Raw genomic sequence first — 17,074 nt, 5'->3', positions numbered from 1 at the left:
TCGCCGCGTCGCGACTAGTCAAGGTATACGGGTCAAATGCCTGCTTGTTTATATATATAGATAACATATATAGATCACACGCATGCTACAGAATCAATTCAGATACTACGAAACAGCTTGAAGAACTCAATGCAGCTTTAGTGTTTTACGACGTTTATTTAGTACAGTAGTAATTCATGGTGGCCAGCTTTGGCACGACCAGAGGGAGCGTTTCGTGCGGGTTGGGAAAAGAGAGAGAGCCCTACTAGCAGATCGTTGTGGATTGAGTGGTGCCCCAGGTGTCATCAATCTTGAAACGCGCCTCTGGTTCATTAGAGCAAGTATTATAGTGGGCTGTAAGCTGGCTAAATGCTGAGGTGGAGGAGAGAGAGGAGAAGCGGGCTGTAAGCTTACAGCCAGTCTGGGCACAGGAACCAAGAAACTTTGTGAGAGAGACAAGTGGGCCATGTATTAATAGTGAATAACTAACTATTGTATGGGTGGGCTGGGAGAAGGCTGCAAGGAACTTTACAGCCAGCAAGTGGGCTGTATTATTAAACTTAAACTTGCTCTTATGTTAATTGCTCTCCCGTCGCATTCCTACCCAACCCGACGACCGCTCCATTTAATTGCTCTCTTGTTTCATTTGCACGTTTCCTTCCTCCGCATCGCCCGTCGCCCCCGGTAGCAAGAGGAGACATGGCGCCCGTCGCCGTCGTCCCGAGCCCCGACCCGTCCGCGGCCGCCGACGCCGACGCCGAGAGCCTCCGGGAGGCTGTGCAAGGTAACGCCCACCCGTCTCCAGGCCGCGCGCATTGTATCGTCGCCTCTCAGCTTCGCTACTCGGTTCCTGCTCCTGCCTAGGTAGGCTGGGGCACGGACGAGAAGGCGCTGATCGACGTCCTGGGCCGGCGGACGGCCGCGCAGCGCGCGGAGATACGCCGCGCGTACGCGGGGCTCTACAGGGAGTCCCTCCTCGACCGCCTCCGCTCCGAGCTCTCCGGGGACTTCCGGAACGCGATGGTGCTGTGGACCATAGACCCGGCGGAGCGGGACGCGCGGCTGGCGAACCAGGCGCTCGGCGACCGGAGGATGATGGACGACCAGCACGCCTGGGTGCTGGTCGAGGTCGCCTGCGCCTCCGCGCCGGACCACCTCATCGCCGTCCGCCGCGCTTACCGGTCCCTCTTCGGCTGCTCCCTCGAGGAGGACGTCGCCGCCTGCCCCGCGCTCCAGGATCCGCTCAGGAAGGTAAGAGGAACTCGAGATAGGCTCCCTCAGCTGCCCACTGCCAGCCATGGCGCGTGCGCAGCCCACCCCTTTAACAAAGCTTCCTTCAGCTGCTGGTGAGCTTGGTGAGGTCGTACCGCTGCGAAACGGAGCGCGTCGACGAGGACGTCGCGAGGATGGAGGCGGCACAGCTCGCCGAAGCCATCAGGAAGAGAAGGCAGCCACACGGCGACGAGGTAGCACGGATCGTAAGCACGAGGAGCAAGCACCAGCTGCGGGCCACGTTCCAGCTGTACAAGCAAGAGCACGGCACCGACGTCGATGAGGTACCGTACCGGCCACAGTTCATTTGATCGTTGTTGCCCTGCTCCGACAGGACATCACCAGGCAATAGCCAAATCACTCCTTTGTTGACTTGCTCCGACAGGACATTACCAAGCATAGCAGCAGTCAGTTTGCCAAGATTCTCAGAAGCGCTGTCTGGTGCTTGACGTCGCCGGAGAAGCACTTTGCAGAGGTAAACTTGGGATGGAAAGATTGTCAGCGTTGCTGGTAGGCTTTGAATTGCCAGTGTTCAAACTGTACTCGATCTTATATCTGTATGTGTACTTGTGGTCATCAGGCTATTAGATACTCCATTTTAGGATTTGGAACGGATGAGGACACACTTACCAGGGCGATCATCTCAGGGTCCGAGATCGGCATGAACAAGATCAAAGAGGAATACAAGGTCAGGTTCAAGACCACAGTCACCAGCGATGTTGTCGGCGATACCTCTGGGTATTACAAAGACTTTCTGCTGACCTTGGTAGGGAGTGAAGATTAAAACAACCTGCTCTTGTTGGCCAAGATGTGTAGAATGTGTATCCGCCCCCACATCCATATCTTGTTCATGTAAACCAAATCATTCTCTCCTTTTTTTGTGTTTATTTGATACCTTTTTCCGCTTAAAAAGTACAGCAATTTCATATTGGCGATGATGAATGAACTCACCTAGGAGACTAGGAGCAGGGATCAGAGTATTATGCATTTTGTTATTTATTCTACTATAGTCACAGCATCTTCTGCAGCAACACAAAGTACAACAGTCGAAATGTTCCTGAGACTTGATCTACTGTTAACAATACATATATCTCTCGTTTGGACGCAATGCAAGGTTGGTCTCACGAGCATAGTACAGGAAAAGACAAGTGAGCACCCCTTCACACTAAGCACAAAAGTGATGATCATCTGTCACCAAGCTTTTGCCCGTCTTGATTTCTTATTCACTTCAAGAGAGAAGATATCCTCATCTCCTCCTGGATGACGAAGAAGCCGCAGCAATTATACCACCAGCAACGAGACCCACAACTCCAAAGGCGCCTGTGATGATAGCCATGCCAATCATACCATCTGCATTTAACCATCAAATAAGTAACGTTAACCCAAGTTAGACAAACCAGAAACAGTGCATTGGAATGACTAGAGGTTTGCACTATTATTCTTTTCTAATATGCGAAACCTGGACACATGGTAGATATAATTTTATTGAGACATGATGTCTTGATCCCTACATTTCAGGTCCACGGCTGACAGAAGTGGTTGGGGAGGTGAGGTCCAGATTTGGAGGACATATGTGAAACTTCTCTCTTGATCAATACAATTGATATTTACATTTGGACATGGAAAATTACTGGCCACCAGCCCTGTTTGTTTCTGTTTATAATCGCATATTTACATTAGGACGTGGACAATTTCTAGACATGTAGCCCTGTTTATTTCCGCTTATAGTCGGATTCGAGGTGAAAAAAAAGCAAGAATCCCACCAAATGCATTATTTCTACTTCTGCTCACCACCGCTTCAGAACTTTGAACTAGAAAAATCAAGAATAGAAAAAAAATCCCTGCAGTATGGCGACTATAAGTGGAAACAAACAGGGCCTTTCTTGTTGGCATTATAGTAGCACACGATAAGCTATTGGCCATTAATTTTCCTAACTTGATAGTGGATACTATAGTGGGAGATGAAAAATCCATGGGCATCCATTTTATCATTTTCCTACACTGAAAATGGAAAGCATAAATATTATACCAACCTCTTCTGGTTTTTTCTTCAACGAGCCTTTGCAAAGTCATGGCTTGTCTCCAGTCATGTTGGATCTGAAAAAAACATGAAATGTTTTGTTTAACATGCAGGCATCAAATTCAGGGGCGTCTTGGTTAACATTACAGGACTAAGGCCACAGACCAAAACAAATCTAGAAGGTCTCAAAGGAATAACGACAAAAAGCACATCTGGTGATCAAACCTCTAAACATCTTTCCAAAAGCTGTCGGCTTCTTGTATAATCCCCAGTTCTATAACGTCCAACAGCTAACAAGTAGAGCTTCTCCCTTGCTTGCTCTGGGCTGCTAGGCCTGTCCAATGAAGCTGGCAACAGATAACATCATGAGCTCCCATAGGGACTACGACAAAAGAAATCCATTTAAGTGAATAAGATTGGCTTGATTGAACTTAATTAAGTTAATTGTGAAAGGTTCGACATCTAGTAACCTAGGGCAAGGCTGGCCTAGATTGAAAAGAAGAGTAGTTTTCATTCTTTGTAACTATGCTGTGCTCTAGTTCCTCCGAACTTTAGAGGTTCCAATCTCAGCAATGTAAAACTATATTCATGAAAGTGTCAACTGGTTCTCTTTAGAGAAGTGGGCGTAGGAAGTCAAACAGTAGTCATTGAACAGAAGTCCATGTGGTAAGACGCTCCTTATGGCATGTGGACGATGGCAAGTTCTAATTTCCTAAGCAAACTAGTTAAGAGATGAGGTCCAACAATCACTAATCAAAACATGAGGTCCAACTCAATCACTTCTTCGTGGAAATAATCAGGAAATTGGGCAAATATTCAGTAAATTTCTCGAGTGATATTTGTGTATTTTGAAGGAACAGAAGAGGAACTCCTACAATTTTTTATCAAGCCATATTTTTTATAAAAGAAAACTCCAAGTATTAATGCTGTTGGAGATTAACAGGATATGGATATCACCTTCAAGCATCCCAATGCCCCGGTTGACGTCTTCAGGCTGCCTCGAGTGAACAAGTGCCCAGGAGAGCCTCATCAGGCTCTCATTCTTTTGTTCTTCATTTTTAGCCTCCAGAACCTCGCTTTCGAAACCCTGATAACAAGAATTGATCATAAGAACATGTGGCAATGATTACCATCAGTGGCGGAGCGTGGGTCAAACTTAAGGGAGGGGGGGGGGGTACTTGTACTGTAGCTCTTGATGTTTAGTACAAGCTAATATATGTGGCCTAGTAACTGGGTGGCTGGTTCACTTTCTAGCTGCTGCTATATTGTTGGTAGCACAGGTTTATTGACACGGATACACTAGTAGCTCTTCAGTGTTATTCCTGTGATTACTAGTTATGACATGCATGCTGTTGTACATCGTACATCTAGGATCCTCAAAGATTTACACAGACCAAGGGGGGCCAGGGCCCAGGTTGGCCGACACTGAGCTCTGGCGGTTATTACCAGTAGTCGCGCGTGACCAAACTGTCAGGAAGACATCTATGAAGAGGAGGTTCACTGTTGGGCGTCTGAAATCGGCACAGAACAAGGCTGGTGGCTGAATGGGATTGATACGGCAAGGCTGTGATTGTGTTTAGCTGTCATTAGCTGTTTCGGTGTGGGGCCGGTCTGGCCTGTGGTCTGGGCGTCAATATAAGCCCATGTAACCGTCCTGGAGAGGACATCGAAACAGAACTCCAACTGAAAACGTAACTCTGTTTTCCCGTCCAACCTCTGTTCTTGCTATCTCTTCCTCTGATCTGTGCTTTTCCTGTCCAAAACTCCAATCCACTCCAGTTATCTGTTGTGTTCTAATCCGGAACACAACACAAACATGGCTTGACCGGATAATTGGTTTGTTTTGCTTAGGGGCCGCAGTAGCGCCACAGTGAAATGGAAGGTGATTCAATTGGTAAAAATCCGATCATAGGGTTACTGAATTCGCCGTGCGTGACTGCAAGGAGCCAAGGAACCTGAGTCCCCACAATTCCCCGGGTAGTAACTGCGAACCCCCCCGCGTCACGCACATTCCACTCCAAAATTTGCCGCCGCCACCGGAGCGACAAGAAGGCGGGAGGATTGGCGGCACTCGTCAGCAGGCCTCTCCCTGGGAGGCAGCCGCCAGAATCGGGCCAGTTTTCTCGGCGACAAGAGAAGGGGCGAGAGGGGGCTTACGGCGATGATGTCGCGGTCGCACCAGGGGAGGATGTCGCTGCCGCGGAAGATGGAGCCCACCGAGTCGATGAGCTTGCCGACGGGCCCGTCCATCCCGCGGCTCTCTCTCTCTTCTTCCTGACGCTTTTTTGGGGGTTTCCGAGGGTGGTTTGATCCGTGGGAGGGCGATGTGTGTTTTATACGGGGTTTTCGGCGTGGCACTGTGGCAGAATGGATCGGGTGGTTGATTGGATTGGACCCCCGGAGGGTACTAGTAGTCTTGGGTGTTAAGCAAAGAAAGGAAGCCGTTAGCGACCTCACGCGCCGAATCAGTGCTGCTGCGACGAAAATCACGAAACTTAACGCGGTCATCACCATTCGCCGGCCATGTAACTTGCCACGGTCCCACAACCTACACTGCAGGGAATAAGGCTCCTTCCAAAAACCCAAATTTTTTCAAAATTTTCTATCACATCGAATCTTTGGACAAATGCATGAAGCATTTAATATAGATGAAAAATAAAAATTAATTACACAGTTTATCTGTAATTTATCAAACGAATCTTTTAAGCCTAGTTAGTTTATAATTAGATAATATTTGTCACACACAACGAAAATGCTACAGTAGCCGTTTTCTAAAAAAATTTGGAACTAAACAAGGCTAAAAAAAATATCTGTAGAAGAGAGGGACCCCGATCATACGCCGAGTTAAAGAAAAAGTGAATTTCATTAAAATTGTTCAGCTGCACTAAAGCTACAGCCAGCGGTTTTCCTGCAATCAAAACACTCTGAATGTTTTTTCAAATTAGAGATCCATTTGGTACGGCTCTACAAATTCGTAGAGCTAGAACAAGTTATTCTTGACAAAAATTTGTAGAGTTGGAGCTACGAGTTGATCGAGGATCTTTTATTGAGTCACATTGTTCTTCTTTAAGATTATAATTAGAAGTTCAGTTTGAAAAGAAAATGCTAGATTCTAGCTAGAGCTCTCGACCTCTCGTAAAGAAGCTCTAAGCACCCCACACTTGTTGCTTAGTTTGAAAAGAAAAACAATTTCCAAAGTCATTGACAACTCCATTACCATAAATAATACATTCTCTAACTTTAAAAATCGAGCAAAATGCCTTCTAACCATTTAAAAAAGTTCCTTACGTAGTTTTGTTTGATGTGGCACATGTGGCCTCGGGGTGAGGGCATGGAGGCATGGATCCAGGGATAACGCCGGGTGAGGTGGAGGATCGCGTGCGCCAGGGCGGAGGCGAGATGAAGACGGATGGTGCACTTGGGGAGAGGCATGGAGGGGCAGATCCATGGATGACACCTGGCTAGGTGGAGGGTGGCGTGCTTTGGGGTAGAGGTGAGATAGGTACGCGTAGATTGAGGGAGAGACAAGCTCGGCGGGATGGAGGCGAGATGAAGGGTGGCAGCAAGCGGGTTCAAACCAAGGTAGAGGATGGCGGTCGACGTGTTGAGGCAAGGTGGAGGGTGAATCCTGGGTAGTGGCTGGCGAGTTAGAGGCAGACGATGCACTCGAGGGTGGAGATGGAGGCACGAGCACGACATGTGTGGAGATGGAGCTCGACGAGGTGGAGGATTGAGTTTGGGACGATAGACAATGAACCATATACGATGTAGAAGGTGGAGAGAGAGGTGAGTGGGATTGGGCACAACAACCATCCGGGGCTAGCTAAGAGTCATGTTTAGAGTTTCAGGCTGCAAAATGGTCTAAGTTGGTTTCATTGAGAATAGGATAAAAACCAAAGAAAACACATGCCCCATATTATATAGGTCATGAATACCACAAGCAAGACAAAATGCCAACTATAATTCATAAAAAATGTGTCTCAACGCTTCCTTGTTTTCTCCTAGTATGTTACTAATCTCAACTATGGAGATTCTGGTTATAAATCAACACTATGATAGTAAATACACCATGTAGTATCAAGTTTATTCTATCCACATGTTCGACTTCTTTTGTAAAAAGGATTTCTGGCATGAAAATTTTAACACAACATTTAAAAACACGACGCTCGGTTTCAAATTTTTACTGAAAACGAAACTACATAAAAGTGCAATATATGATCATTAATTAATAAAATATATACGTAGCATTTTGAGATAATGAACAGCCAATTTACTGTTTTTTATCAGCTAATTTACATATATTACTGTCATCATTCAATCTTACGTAGTACTGACAATAACACGGTTTATAAAGTTTAACTTTAACTTCTTATTTCTATAAAAATATTTATCAAAAAATAATATATATATATATATATGTTTTTATAAAATTATTTGCAAAACAAATTTATTTATATAATTTTTATATTTCTAAACTCAACAACTTAAATTTATATTCTCAATGTTTGACATAGGCCTTGTTTAGTTCACTCTAAAAACTTAAAAATTTTCAAGATTTTCCGTAACATCGAATCTTATGGCATATGCATGAGACATTAAATGTAATCGAAAACAAAGACTAATTACATAGTTTGTCTGTAAATCGCGAGATGAATCTTTTAAGCCTAGTTAATCTATAATTAGACAATAATTATCAAATAAAACCAAAACCTAAAAATTTTGGGAACTAAACAAGGCCATAATCAAAACGATTTTTCTTTTGTGCATACTCTGTACGCAATCCAACTATCCAAGGCCTTGTTTACTTCCCAGAAAATTTTGCAAAAATTTTCACATTCTCCGTCACATCGAATCTTTGGACGCATGTATGGAGTATTAAATATAGACGAAAATAAAAACTAATTGCACAGTTTGGTCGAAATTGACGAGACGAATCTTTTGAGTCTAGTTAGTTCATGATTGGACAATATTTGTCAAATACAAACGAAAGTGCTACAGTGTCCATTTCTCAAAATTTTTCGGAACTAAACAAGGCCCAAGAGGTTCAGCCGAAACAGAATGATGGGCTGAAACAGTGGGGAGAAGTGCGAACACAGTTGAGAGAAGTGCAGCAGCACGAATCTCAGAGCACATTTGGATGGTCCAGATAAGCAATGCTGAGCATGTACATGCTGCATTGCATTATTGCGGAAAACCCTTTCCCAGACGAAAAGCAAGCGATGCTGTGCACACTGCTGGTACCAGGCAGCACGCAGCAGGCACACCGCACACCCAGGATTTACGGAAAGAGCACCGCACGCCCACGCCTCGCCACGCACCACATCTGACATCTCCACCCCCCGCCGCCGCCGCCGCTGCTCGTCACATTTCCTGGTGCCCGCCAACCGCCAAGCTCCGCGACGCGACCCTGCGGCTGGCACTGGGCCCCCCACCTCCATCCATCCACCGCCGCCACAGCCGCGGAAATGGCGGCGCCGGCGACGCTGCGCTCGGCGGCGGCGCGGGCGCGGGCGCGCGCAGCGGAGCTCGTGGGAGGAGGGCGGTGGCCGCAGCGGCGTCTGGGGACGACGTCCGCGGCGGAGACGGAGAGCAAAAAGGACAAGGAGGAGGAGGGGGCCGGGGCCGGGTGGGAGCTCTCGGCGGCGCGGGAGTACTACGACTACCGCAAGTCCATCTACGGCGACGTCACGCACCGCGCCCTCCTCGTCGACGCCGTCGGCACCCTCGTCGTCCCCGCCCAGCCCACCGCGCAGGTCAGCACCGTTGCCCGTAGGACATCATTCTCCTCACCCAGTCGGCCTGTCCCGCTTCTTTCTCTTCTACCGGCTCGCTGCGTGCCTGCGTTAGTGATGTTCTCCTCCGGGCCTAGTGTCAGACCGTAATGTGGAGTCTGGGTGGTCACTGCCTCACCGGGCTGTCCTCTGGTGGCACCATAGGTTCTCTTCTCATCATTGAAGCTTGGGTTGAAATGTCGGGTCTGAATTTTACACTCCCTTCATGTGGGTTCTGTGGTTTATGACAGAGATTTGTCTGTAAGAGTTCCTATTTGAATTAGTAATTGTGTGCTCCCTCTGTTTTTAGGTGTATAAGAGCATTGGTGAGAAGTATGGAGTGAAGTACTCAGAAGATGAGATCTTGATGAGATACCGGCGGGCATACGAGAAACCATGGGGTGGATCACGGCTCAGGTATACATTCCTGATATGTATATAAACGTGCCACTTACTGACAATTTGTCAAATATGGTCTGATACCTGTATATCTGTTTATCGATGGTAATCACTTGGATCTTGTTGTGCCATACTTTTCTGTTTTCTGTCTGCGTATCATTTTTGGCTAGACACAGCAGAGTGTTTGGTGATCTGAGGCAAGCTCATTAGCTGAGAGCTCAGCTCGCTGACAATGGAGATTTCTCTTTTTTTCTTTTTAATTGGTCTGACTCTGTCCAAGTTTCTGCATTGTCAACTCCATATGAATCTGCATGAAAATTGGTGTATGGTGCCATTCATGTGCGCAAAATGACATTTTACACGTGCTTGATATGTACCAAGGATTAAGGACTCCTAGTACACGACACCCTTGTCACTTGTATAAATAACGTCTCCCATTTCAGCTGTTACTTATTAGAAGCCCTAGATTTGCAAATGACGACAAATTGGGAAAAAAAGGAAGATTGAAAATAGTGGTACGGTTAGTTGAGGCGTGCTATTGCAGTACTTTGTCATTTTTTTATTTGCTTATTTTAGTATCAAGCTGCATATTTTAAGGTCGATTTTCACACACAAAATGTTACTTCTTGAGGCTTCCATATGTTTACGTCTCCGGGCACAATAGACATATAATTAGGCTTGCCTTTTATGGATGCTCAAAAGTTGCTATCGGCTGTTCGGCTGCTTTTATCAGCCACTGTTGCTGGCTACAGCTAGTTCAGTTCTGCAATAATTCTACAGTGACATGTGAGGGAGGCCACAAGCAGCAGCAGCGGCTACAAAAACGCCTCGTATTAGAGCTCCAAAAGAAATTGTATAGTTGGTGTAGTCAATGCTTGCATATTAGAGCAAGACTACAGTATTGTTTAATCTTACTATTGTTATGTTCTACAATTGGAGTGGAGTTATGGTTTGATTTGTTTATTATTTGTGCACTAAATCACTGACTTCATATATTTCTTTACTTCTATGCCATATTTTCATGTTCTCATAATAATTCATGTAAACACATGTATTTGTTGTGCTCCCTAATAGATAGTGTGATCAGAACTTTACACTAAAGGTGCATCCATAACACCAATTTAATCTGGCTCCATGTTCTTTTCTTTTCCCCATACTTGGTAATATATACTTATGTACATAGGTTGTTTTGTTGATAAATGTGCCCTCTTCAAAATACCAGGAGATGTCATTTGAAAAAACCAGTGCGCTACCAGTTTAGGTCATTGCTGCACTTTGAACAAATTTGGATTTATCTTTGTTTCGATTTTGTCTGTTCAACCATGAGATTATTTAGAAAAGTATTGACTTGCATATTGTTTCCTTTCCACTGTCAGCTGTTGCCTTTTATGCTAATTTGAACTGAGAAGCCAATTCGAAAGCCACTCCTATGGATATTAGGGACTTGATTGGTTGTTTTCACAAATCACACTTGATTTGTGACAACATGAGGTTCATTTTTTGTCTGGTGCTCTTTTTTTTCTTTTGCGATTACTTATGGCAATATCCTTGTATTTTAAACAGAAACCATCCTCAGATAATGCTATTTATTTAATCTTTTTGTTTATGTTATCTTCGCGAACCCATTCCCTATTATTGTACCCATGTTGTGCTGTAGTACTTTATACTCCTGATATTTCTCTCAAGTATCTTATTTCTAGAATGCCTATTCTATATATTATCATTGATTCATTTTGAGATTAAGTTACTATACCAACATTGACCAGGTATGTGGATGATGGGAGACCCTTTTGGCAGCACATAGTCACTTCTTCTACAGGCTGTTCAGATGCACAATACTTTGAGGAACTTTATCAGTACTTTATGACAGAAAAGGTTAGATTAACTGTGTAGTCAGCAGAAGAACATTCTTTGTTGTCTCTGACTTCAGCTGGACTAATGAGAAGCTTTTTATGCTTGCTAGGCCTGGAAGTTTTGTGATCCTGATGCTGAAAATGTATTTAAAGCTTTAAGGAAAGCTGGTGTTAAAACTGCCGTTGTCTCCAATTTTGATACCCGTCTACGACCACTTCTGCAGGTCTTGAAATGTGACCACTGGTTTGATGCAGTTGCAGTTTCTGCAGAGGTTTGTTTACATATCTTGTCATTTCTTCTACTTATTATGTTAAAAACAGATGGCTTAGTTGCAGAAACTTGTACTTGCAATTCTAAGTTGTCATGTTTGTATTATATACTATTACTTCTACTGTGATCTAGTGATGTAGTGCTTCTTTTTAAAAAGGTGGATATTCAGGTTTTTCCCCCCCATCTCATAATGCGATTGTTTCCAACCTATGCTATCAGGTTGCAGCAGAGAAGCCAAATCCAATAATATTTTTGAAGGCTTGTGAGCTCTTAGGTGTGAAGCCTGAAGAAGCTGTGCATGTTGGTGATGATCGTAGAAACGATATATGGGGAGCCAGAGATGCAGGCTGTGATGCTTGGCTCTGGGGCAGCGATGTTCGCTCCTTCAAGGAGGTATTTCTATTTATTCTTGACACCATGATCGGAGCACAGTCATGATTGGTTATTGACAGCGAGCTAGATTCCAGCATCAGAGCACAGTCATGATCGGTTATTGGATTGAACTAGTGACAGTAAGATAATTGTGGGCACGCTGCGCTGCACTGCATTGGCGTGTGCTGTGTGGGTAGCATTGATTGCTGGTGAGGTACGGCAGGTCTGTCATGCGCCACAGGCGAAATGGTTTGTGGTCCAGCCCGTCTGTGCAAAGAATAGTCCAGAATGGATCGATTACGTTAGAATGAACGGACATTTTTTGGCCTGTCTCCACCACTTGAAATTGATGCTTCTTGGTGTTCTTGGGGTTGGGCATTGTAGTAGTAGATTTGTAGGTTTGGATACGACCAGCTGCAGCAACACAGCATGCCAAGAGCTTTGTGCCCCCATTGCCTATTTTGTTCTTGGGCCTTGTTTAGTACTTTAGTTCCAAAAAATTTTACAAAATAGGAATAGTAGCAATTTCGTTTGTATTTGACAAATATTGTCCAATCATGAACTAACTAGGCTCAAAAGATTCGTCTCGTCAATTTCGATCAAACTGTGCAATTAGTTTTTATTTTCGTCTACATTTAATACTCTATACATGCGTCTAAAGATTTGATGTGACGGAGAATCTGAAAAATTTTGCAAAATTTTTTGGGAATTGGCATGCCTTTGTTCTTTGGGAGTGAGCGCTGACTCCATACTGTGATCCTGACCTCTGTTTTTCACTGGTGCGCTCTTCTTGATGCAGGTCGCCGAACGGATCGGTGTTGAGGTGACCAAGGGAGGATGGTGAATATGCAGAGACAGAGGCAGTTTCCAGGATCGCGGTCGTGAAGCCAGTGACCCATCCTTGTGCATTGTGCTGCTAGAGTAAAAATTCCCGGGCTGGTTTGTAGGCTTGTAGCTGTATGACTAATTTATAAGGGTTTCGTTGGGCCATGATGTTAATGCCTGAGATCTGCTCGTTCCCTATCCTGATGATCTATTGATCTGTTATGCGTCTCGGACTGTTAGATATCTAACTGTTTTTTTCCCTTTTTTTTTGGAGAAAAAATCTAACTGTTTCTGTTTGCTCACTGGTATCGGTTACTCTCGTTGGCTTTGAGTAGCAAAGCAGGCCGTGCGATGACACATGAAAGTTCGTCGGCCACCGTGGGCTCTTTCGGCCCGTTTGCAGCCATTCAGTGCTTCACGGGCCACCATGTTGGGCTTCGCCAGGCCTTCCCTTCGGTTCGTGTGGCCTCGTGGGCTACAGGGCCAGTAGTGCACGATGATCTCTCTCCGTGGTGTGTGTGAGCCATATCCATGCATGTTTGTTTGCTGCCCTGACAGGCGAATACCTGCCACACACTTTCCTGAAACTGAGGGGTCCGGATTATTGGATTGTTTCCTAGTTAGACAAATTTATTTTCCACGGACATGAAATTAAGGGTCCGGATTGTTGCCTAGTTGGACAAAATTATCTGAGCACGTGCTGCTTCAATTTACTAGTGACCGGCGGCGCAACGTATATTTGTGTATTTCTCCATATCCAACGTGCCTGCTTACGGATCGAGACGAGCTTGCTCCATATATAATATATATATGCACGCCGCACGCGTGACGCCGGCGAGAGTAATATATACTCGCGCTTCATATACAACGTGCGTTGTTCGAGCGCACAGCACAGGTCAGACTAGTAGGAAATTAATACAGGAAAAAGGCGCGGCAGACGCAGCAGCAGCTACCACTGCCTACGTACACAGTAGTACACCGGTGGTACACGTACGATGTGTACGACAAGCAACGTACCACCGATTAGCCACGTGATAGAGGCAAGGCAACGAAGAACGAGCAGGTGGGGTCGTGTCGATCCGATCGTTGCCGCGCAGCCGACCTGACGACTAGTTTAATCAGACCACCAGGAAATTACCCCTGATGATGACGCTGTTAATTAAGTTTGTGTCGTTTATGACTTCAATGCCCATTTTGTTGTGCCCATTTAGTGTTTTTTCTTTTTTGAGATTTTGTGCCCATACAGCTAAGAGTTTGTTTTAGAACTATTCCATGGTGCTTTATTTCGTTTTAGACATGTCTAGCCTTGTTTTTCCTCTCCCTAAAGTTTGCTCCCTATCTCATATTCCCATAGGATCTTTGAACACATGCATTGAGTATTAAATATAGTCTAAAAAAAAACTAATTAAAGTACACAGACTATTTTATGAGAGAAATCTTTTAAGTCCATGATGGTGCTACATTATTATTATTATTATTATTATTATTATTATTATTATTATTATTATTATTATTATTATTATTATTATTATTATTATTATTATTATTATTATTATTATTATTATTATTATTATTATTATTATTATTATTATTATTATTATTATTATTATTATTATTATTATTATTATTATTATTATTATCCGGATACTCATATATAATACCTGATGTGACAGCTGATGTGATATTCTAAAACTTTATTATATCCTAAATTTAAACAGGTTAATTTACGATCACACACACAACACAAGGAAACAAAACAAAACACAATGCGTGCACATACGACGATCGATGTCAAATTAAACGGAAACCCCCACATTAATTATCAATGTCGTCGTCGTAGTCGTAGCTCCGATCCAAAAGAGATTGAGTAGCGAGCTGCGAGCACTAGGACTGGTCGTACCAAGTAACTCGGATATATACAGTGCTGTAAAGTACGGCGCAACGACTACGCCGCCGGCCGGCGACCTAATTAAGCACCAAATAGAATGTTTGGTTGGGGTGTTAAAATTAATTGCATGATAGTATTTTTGTTTTATTTGAAAATTAGTATCAAATCATAAATTAATTAGACTTAAAAGATTCATCTCGCAAATTATTCTCTCACTGTATTTTTTGTTTTATAAATAATCTATATTTAGTATTCTATGTATATGTCTAAATATTTGATGTGATGGATAATAAAGAAAATAAGAAGGAACCAAACATGCCCTTAATTTCTCTAACAATTTATATAGACCGGATCGTTTCTATCTCTACCACGGTGACACGTGATTCAATCAAATGATGAAACCACCGCGCTGACTAAGCATGGAACGACCGGGTCATGCTGTTTATACCTGCTTTAGATTAAAAGGTTTTTAGATTTTGACCTTATAGCACTTTTGTTGTATTTGATAATTATTGTGCAACTATAGATTAATTAGGCTCAAAAGATTCATATTGTAAATTACAGAAAAACTATATAATTATTGTGCCGCAAGATTTGATGTGATAGAAAATCTTGAAATTTTTTTAAATTTTAAAATGAACTAAATAAGACCTAGTTTTTCTTTTCCCCCCACCCCCACCACACGCACATGCAAATCAGACTAGGAAATATTAGAAAAAAAAGGCGCAAAAAAAGAAGGTAGCTATCACTGCCTTTCTACGTACACGTCACACGTACGATATGTACAACAAGCACGAACTGATCATCGACCGAACGAGCAGGCGTCTGTGTTGTTTCTGTCGATCGATCCGATCGTTGCCCAGACGACGACGTGACTGACTAGTATAACTATAGCCCGACCAGGAACCAAATTCAATTTACCCTCCAAATGACGTTTTGTTCGTTTGGTTGATAAAGTACTGTTGATTTAAAAACGCAAATTGCAAAGCTGCTGACCGGACCGGCGGATCGGATAACATCAGAATCAACTACCGTCGTCGACCTTAATTGGTGAATATATACGATGTGTGTGCTTAATTATATATACGATGTGTAATATACGGAGCACGTAGTTCCACTTGAGTATATATATAATTAATATTAATATATGTCACGTCTTGACCTTGCTTGCTGTTCTTGCGATTAATTATACTCCATATATAGAGAGGTAGCATGCATGCACCATGATGGACTGACGCCACAAAACAAAACACAGTGCACGTACGATGTCAAACCGAACCCCCAAAACAATATGTCGCCTTCGTTGTAGCTACCCGTCCGATCCACAAGAGATTGACTGGTCGTACTAACTACTAATCCGGACATATACTGTAAGTATGTATGTAAAATACAGCGCAACTATGCGGCGACCTAATTAAGCACGCCACCGGCCTTGATAATAGTATTTATATAGACTGGATCGATCGTCTCCGCCACGTGTATACACGTGCTTCAAATTAAACCACTGCAAATTATCAAAAAAAAAAAAGAATCAAACCACTGCGCTGACTAAGCATCGAAGGGACTGGGCTGTTTTTTTCCTTGCCACCCCCATGCTGCCGAAAAAAATGTAATTTTGGGTGCTGTTTATAGGGGAGGCAGGGGTATAGATTTCCAAACGGGTCTAGCCCGTTGTGCCGACACAGGCACGACACCAAAAAGCCCAGTACAAAAATGGCCCGGCCCGCCAACCGACGGCTCGTGCCGAGCACGGTCCGGCCCCGTGCCTATGCCTGGGCCGCGATGCCAGCACGACACGGACACGACCCGTTTCAACGTGCGGCACGAGGTCGGCACGGCTCGAGCCGTTGGATCGACGTCCCCCCCACTCCCCACCGTTGATCTGCACAATGAGGGTGGGAGCAGTATATAACGAGGCCGCCGCTCGTCAGTCGCCCGCAGTGGAAACCCTAGTTCATTCGCTCTCTCTCTCTCTGTCTCGCCTTAGTCCTCACTCGCGCCGCTCTCCGTCTTCGATCTCTAGTGGAAACCCTAGCTCCACCTCCTCTTCTCCTCTCTTCTTTCTGCTTTCCGGCGGTTGGCATGGGCACACGGCACAACCTTCTCTACCACTCTTCCTCCTCCCTGATCGACGATGTATCCTCGTTCTCCACATCTTGTCCTCGTCGTCTCCACCTCCCCGGACTCCGACATCTTTGGGGCTCCGAGTGAAACCGTTGTGGTACCAGGGTGCCGGATCTGTGCGACGACGACGTCGCCGTTGTCTCTGGAGCTCTGGCCGTACAGGTGAGCCTAACCCTAACCCTAACTGTACGTCTTCTTCTTCTTCTTCTTCTTCTTCTTCTTCTTCTTCTTCTTGAACCCTAACCTAGATTTGTTACTAACCCTACTTCTTTCGTTTTGGTAGCCGTTGAGGGATCGGAG

The 17,074-nt window shown here is 44.4% G+C and overlaps 3 protein-coding genes across 5 annotated transcripts; 2 read left to right on the top strand and 1 right to left on the bottom strand.

The window, feature by feature from the left end:
• On the top strand, window positions 490-2,238 carry LOC8082635 (annexin D3). 3 transcript variants are annotated; one of them, XM_021451796.1, is made up of 5 exons: window positions 490-763; window positions 848-1,230; window positions 1,320-1,535; window positions 1,637-1,761; window positions 1,854-2,020. In XM_021451796.1, exons 1-5 carry the CDS (start codon window positions 679-681, stop codon window positions 1,867-1,869), a joined length of 825 nt encoding a protein of 274 aa, XP_021307471.1. In that variant the 5' UTR covers window positions 490-678; the 3' UTR covers window positions 1,870-2,020. The 3 variants fall into 3 exon arrangements, with proteins under 3 accessions (XP_021307471.1, XP_021307470.1, XP_021307468.1); XM_021451795.1 differs by having other exon boundaries at window positions 493-763; window positions 1,637-1,726; window positions 1,854-2,219; XM_021451793.1 differs by having other exon boundaries at window positions 514-763; window positions 1,637-1,726; window positions 1,832-2,238.
• Window positions 2,224-5,670, bottom strand: LOC8080813 (mitochondrial fission 1 protein A). Its single transcript, XM_002465210.2, has 5 exons — window positions 5,429-5,670; window positions 4,229-4,358; window positions 3,497-3,618; window positions 3,285-3,348; window positions 2,224-2,601 (listed from the first exon to the last, which is right to left on the bottom strand). The coding sequence occupies exons 1-5, from the start codon at window positions 5,519-5,521 to the stop codon at window positions 2,498-2,500; spliced, it is 513 nt and encodes a 170-aa protein (XP_002465255.1). The 5' UTR covers window positions 5,522-5,670; the 3' UTR covers window positions 2,224-2,497.
• LOC8080812 (haloacid dehalogenase-like hydrolase domain-containing protein 3) lies at window positions 8,519-13,059 on the top strand. Its single transcript, XM_002467796.2, has 6 exons — window positions 8,519-9,024; window positions 9,353-9,459; window positions 11,208-11,316; window positions 11,405-11,566; window positions 11,785-11,958; window positions 12,737-13,059. The coding sequence occupies exons 1-6, from the start codon at window positions 8,737-8,739 to the stop codon at window positions 12,779-12,781; spliced, it is 885 nt and encodes a 294-aa protein (XP_002467841.2). The 5' UTR covers window positions 8,519-8,736; the 3' UTR covers window positions 12,782-13,059.

The sequence above is a fragment of the Sorghum bicolor genome, chromosome 1 (assembly GCF_000003195.3).
Source record: "Sorghum bicolor cultivar BTx623 chromosome 1, Sorghum_bicolor_NCBIv3, whole genome shotgun sequence".
NCBI lineage: Eukaryota > Viridiplantae > Streptophyta > Magnoliopsida > Poales > Poaceae > Sorghum > Sorghum bicolor.
Note: the sequence above shows the minus strand (reverse complement) of the source record. Positions and strands in the feature narration are given on the sequence as shown.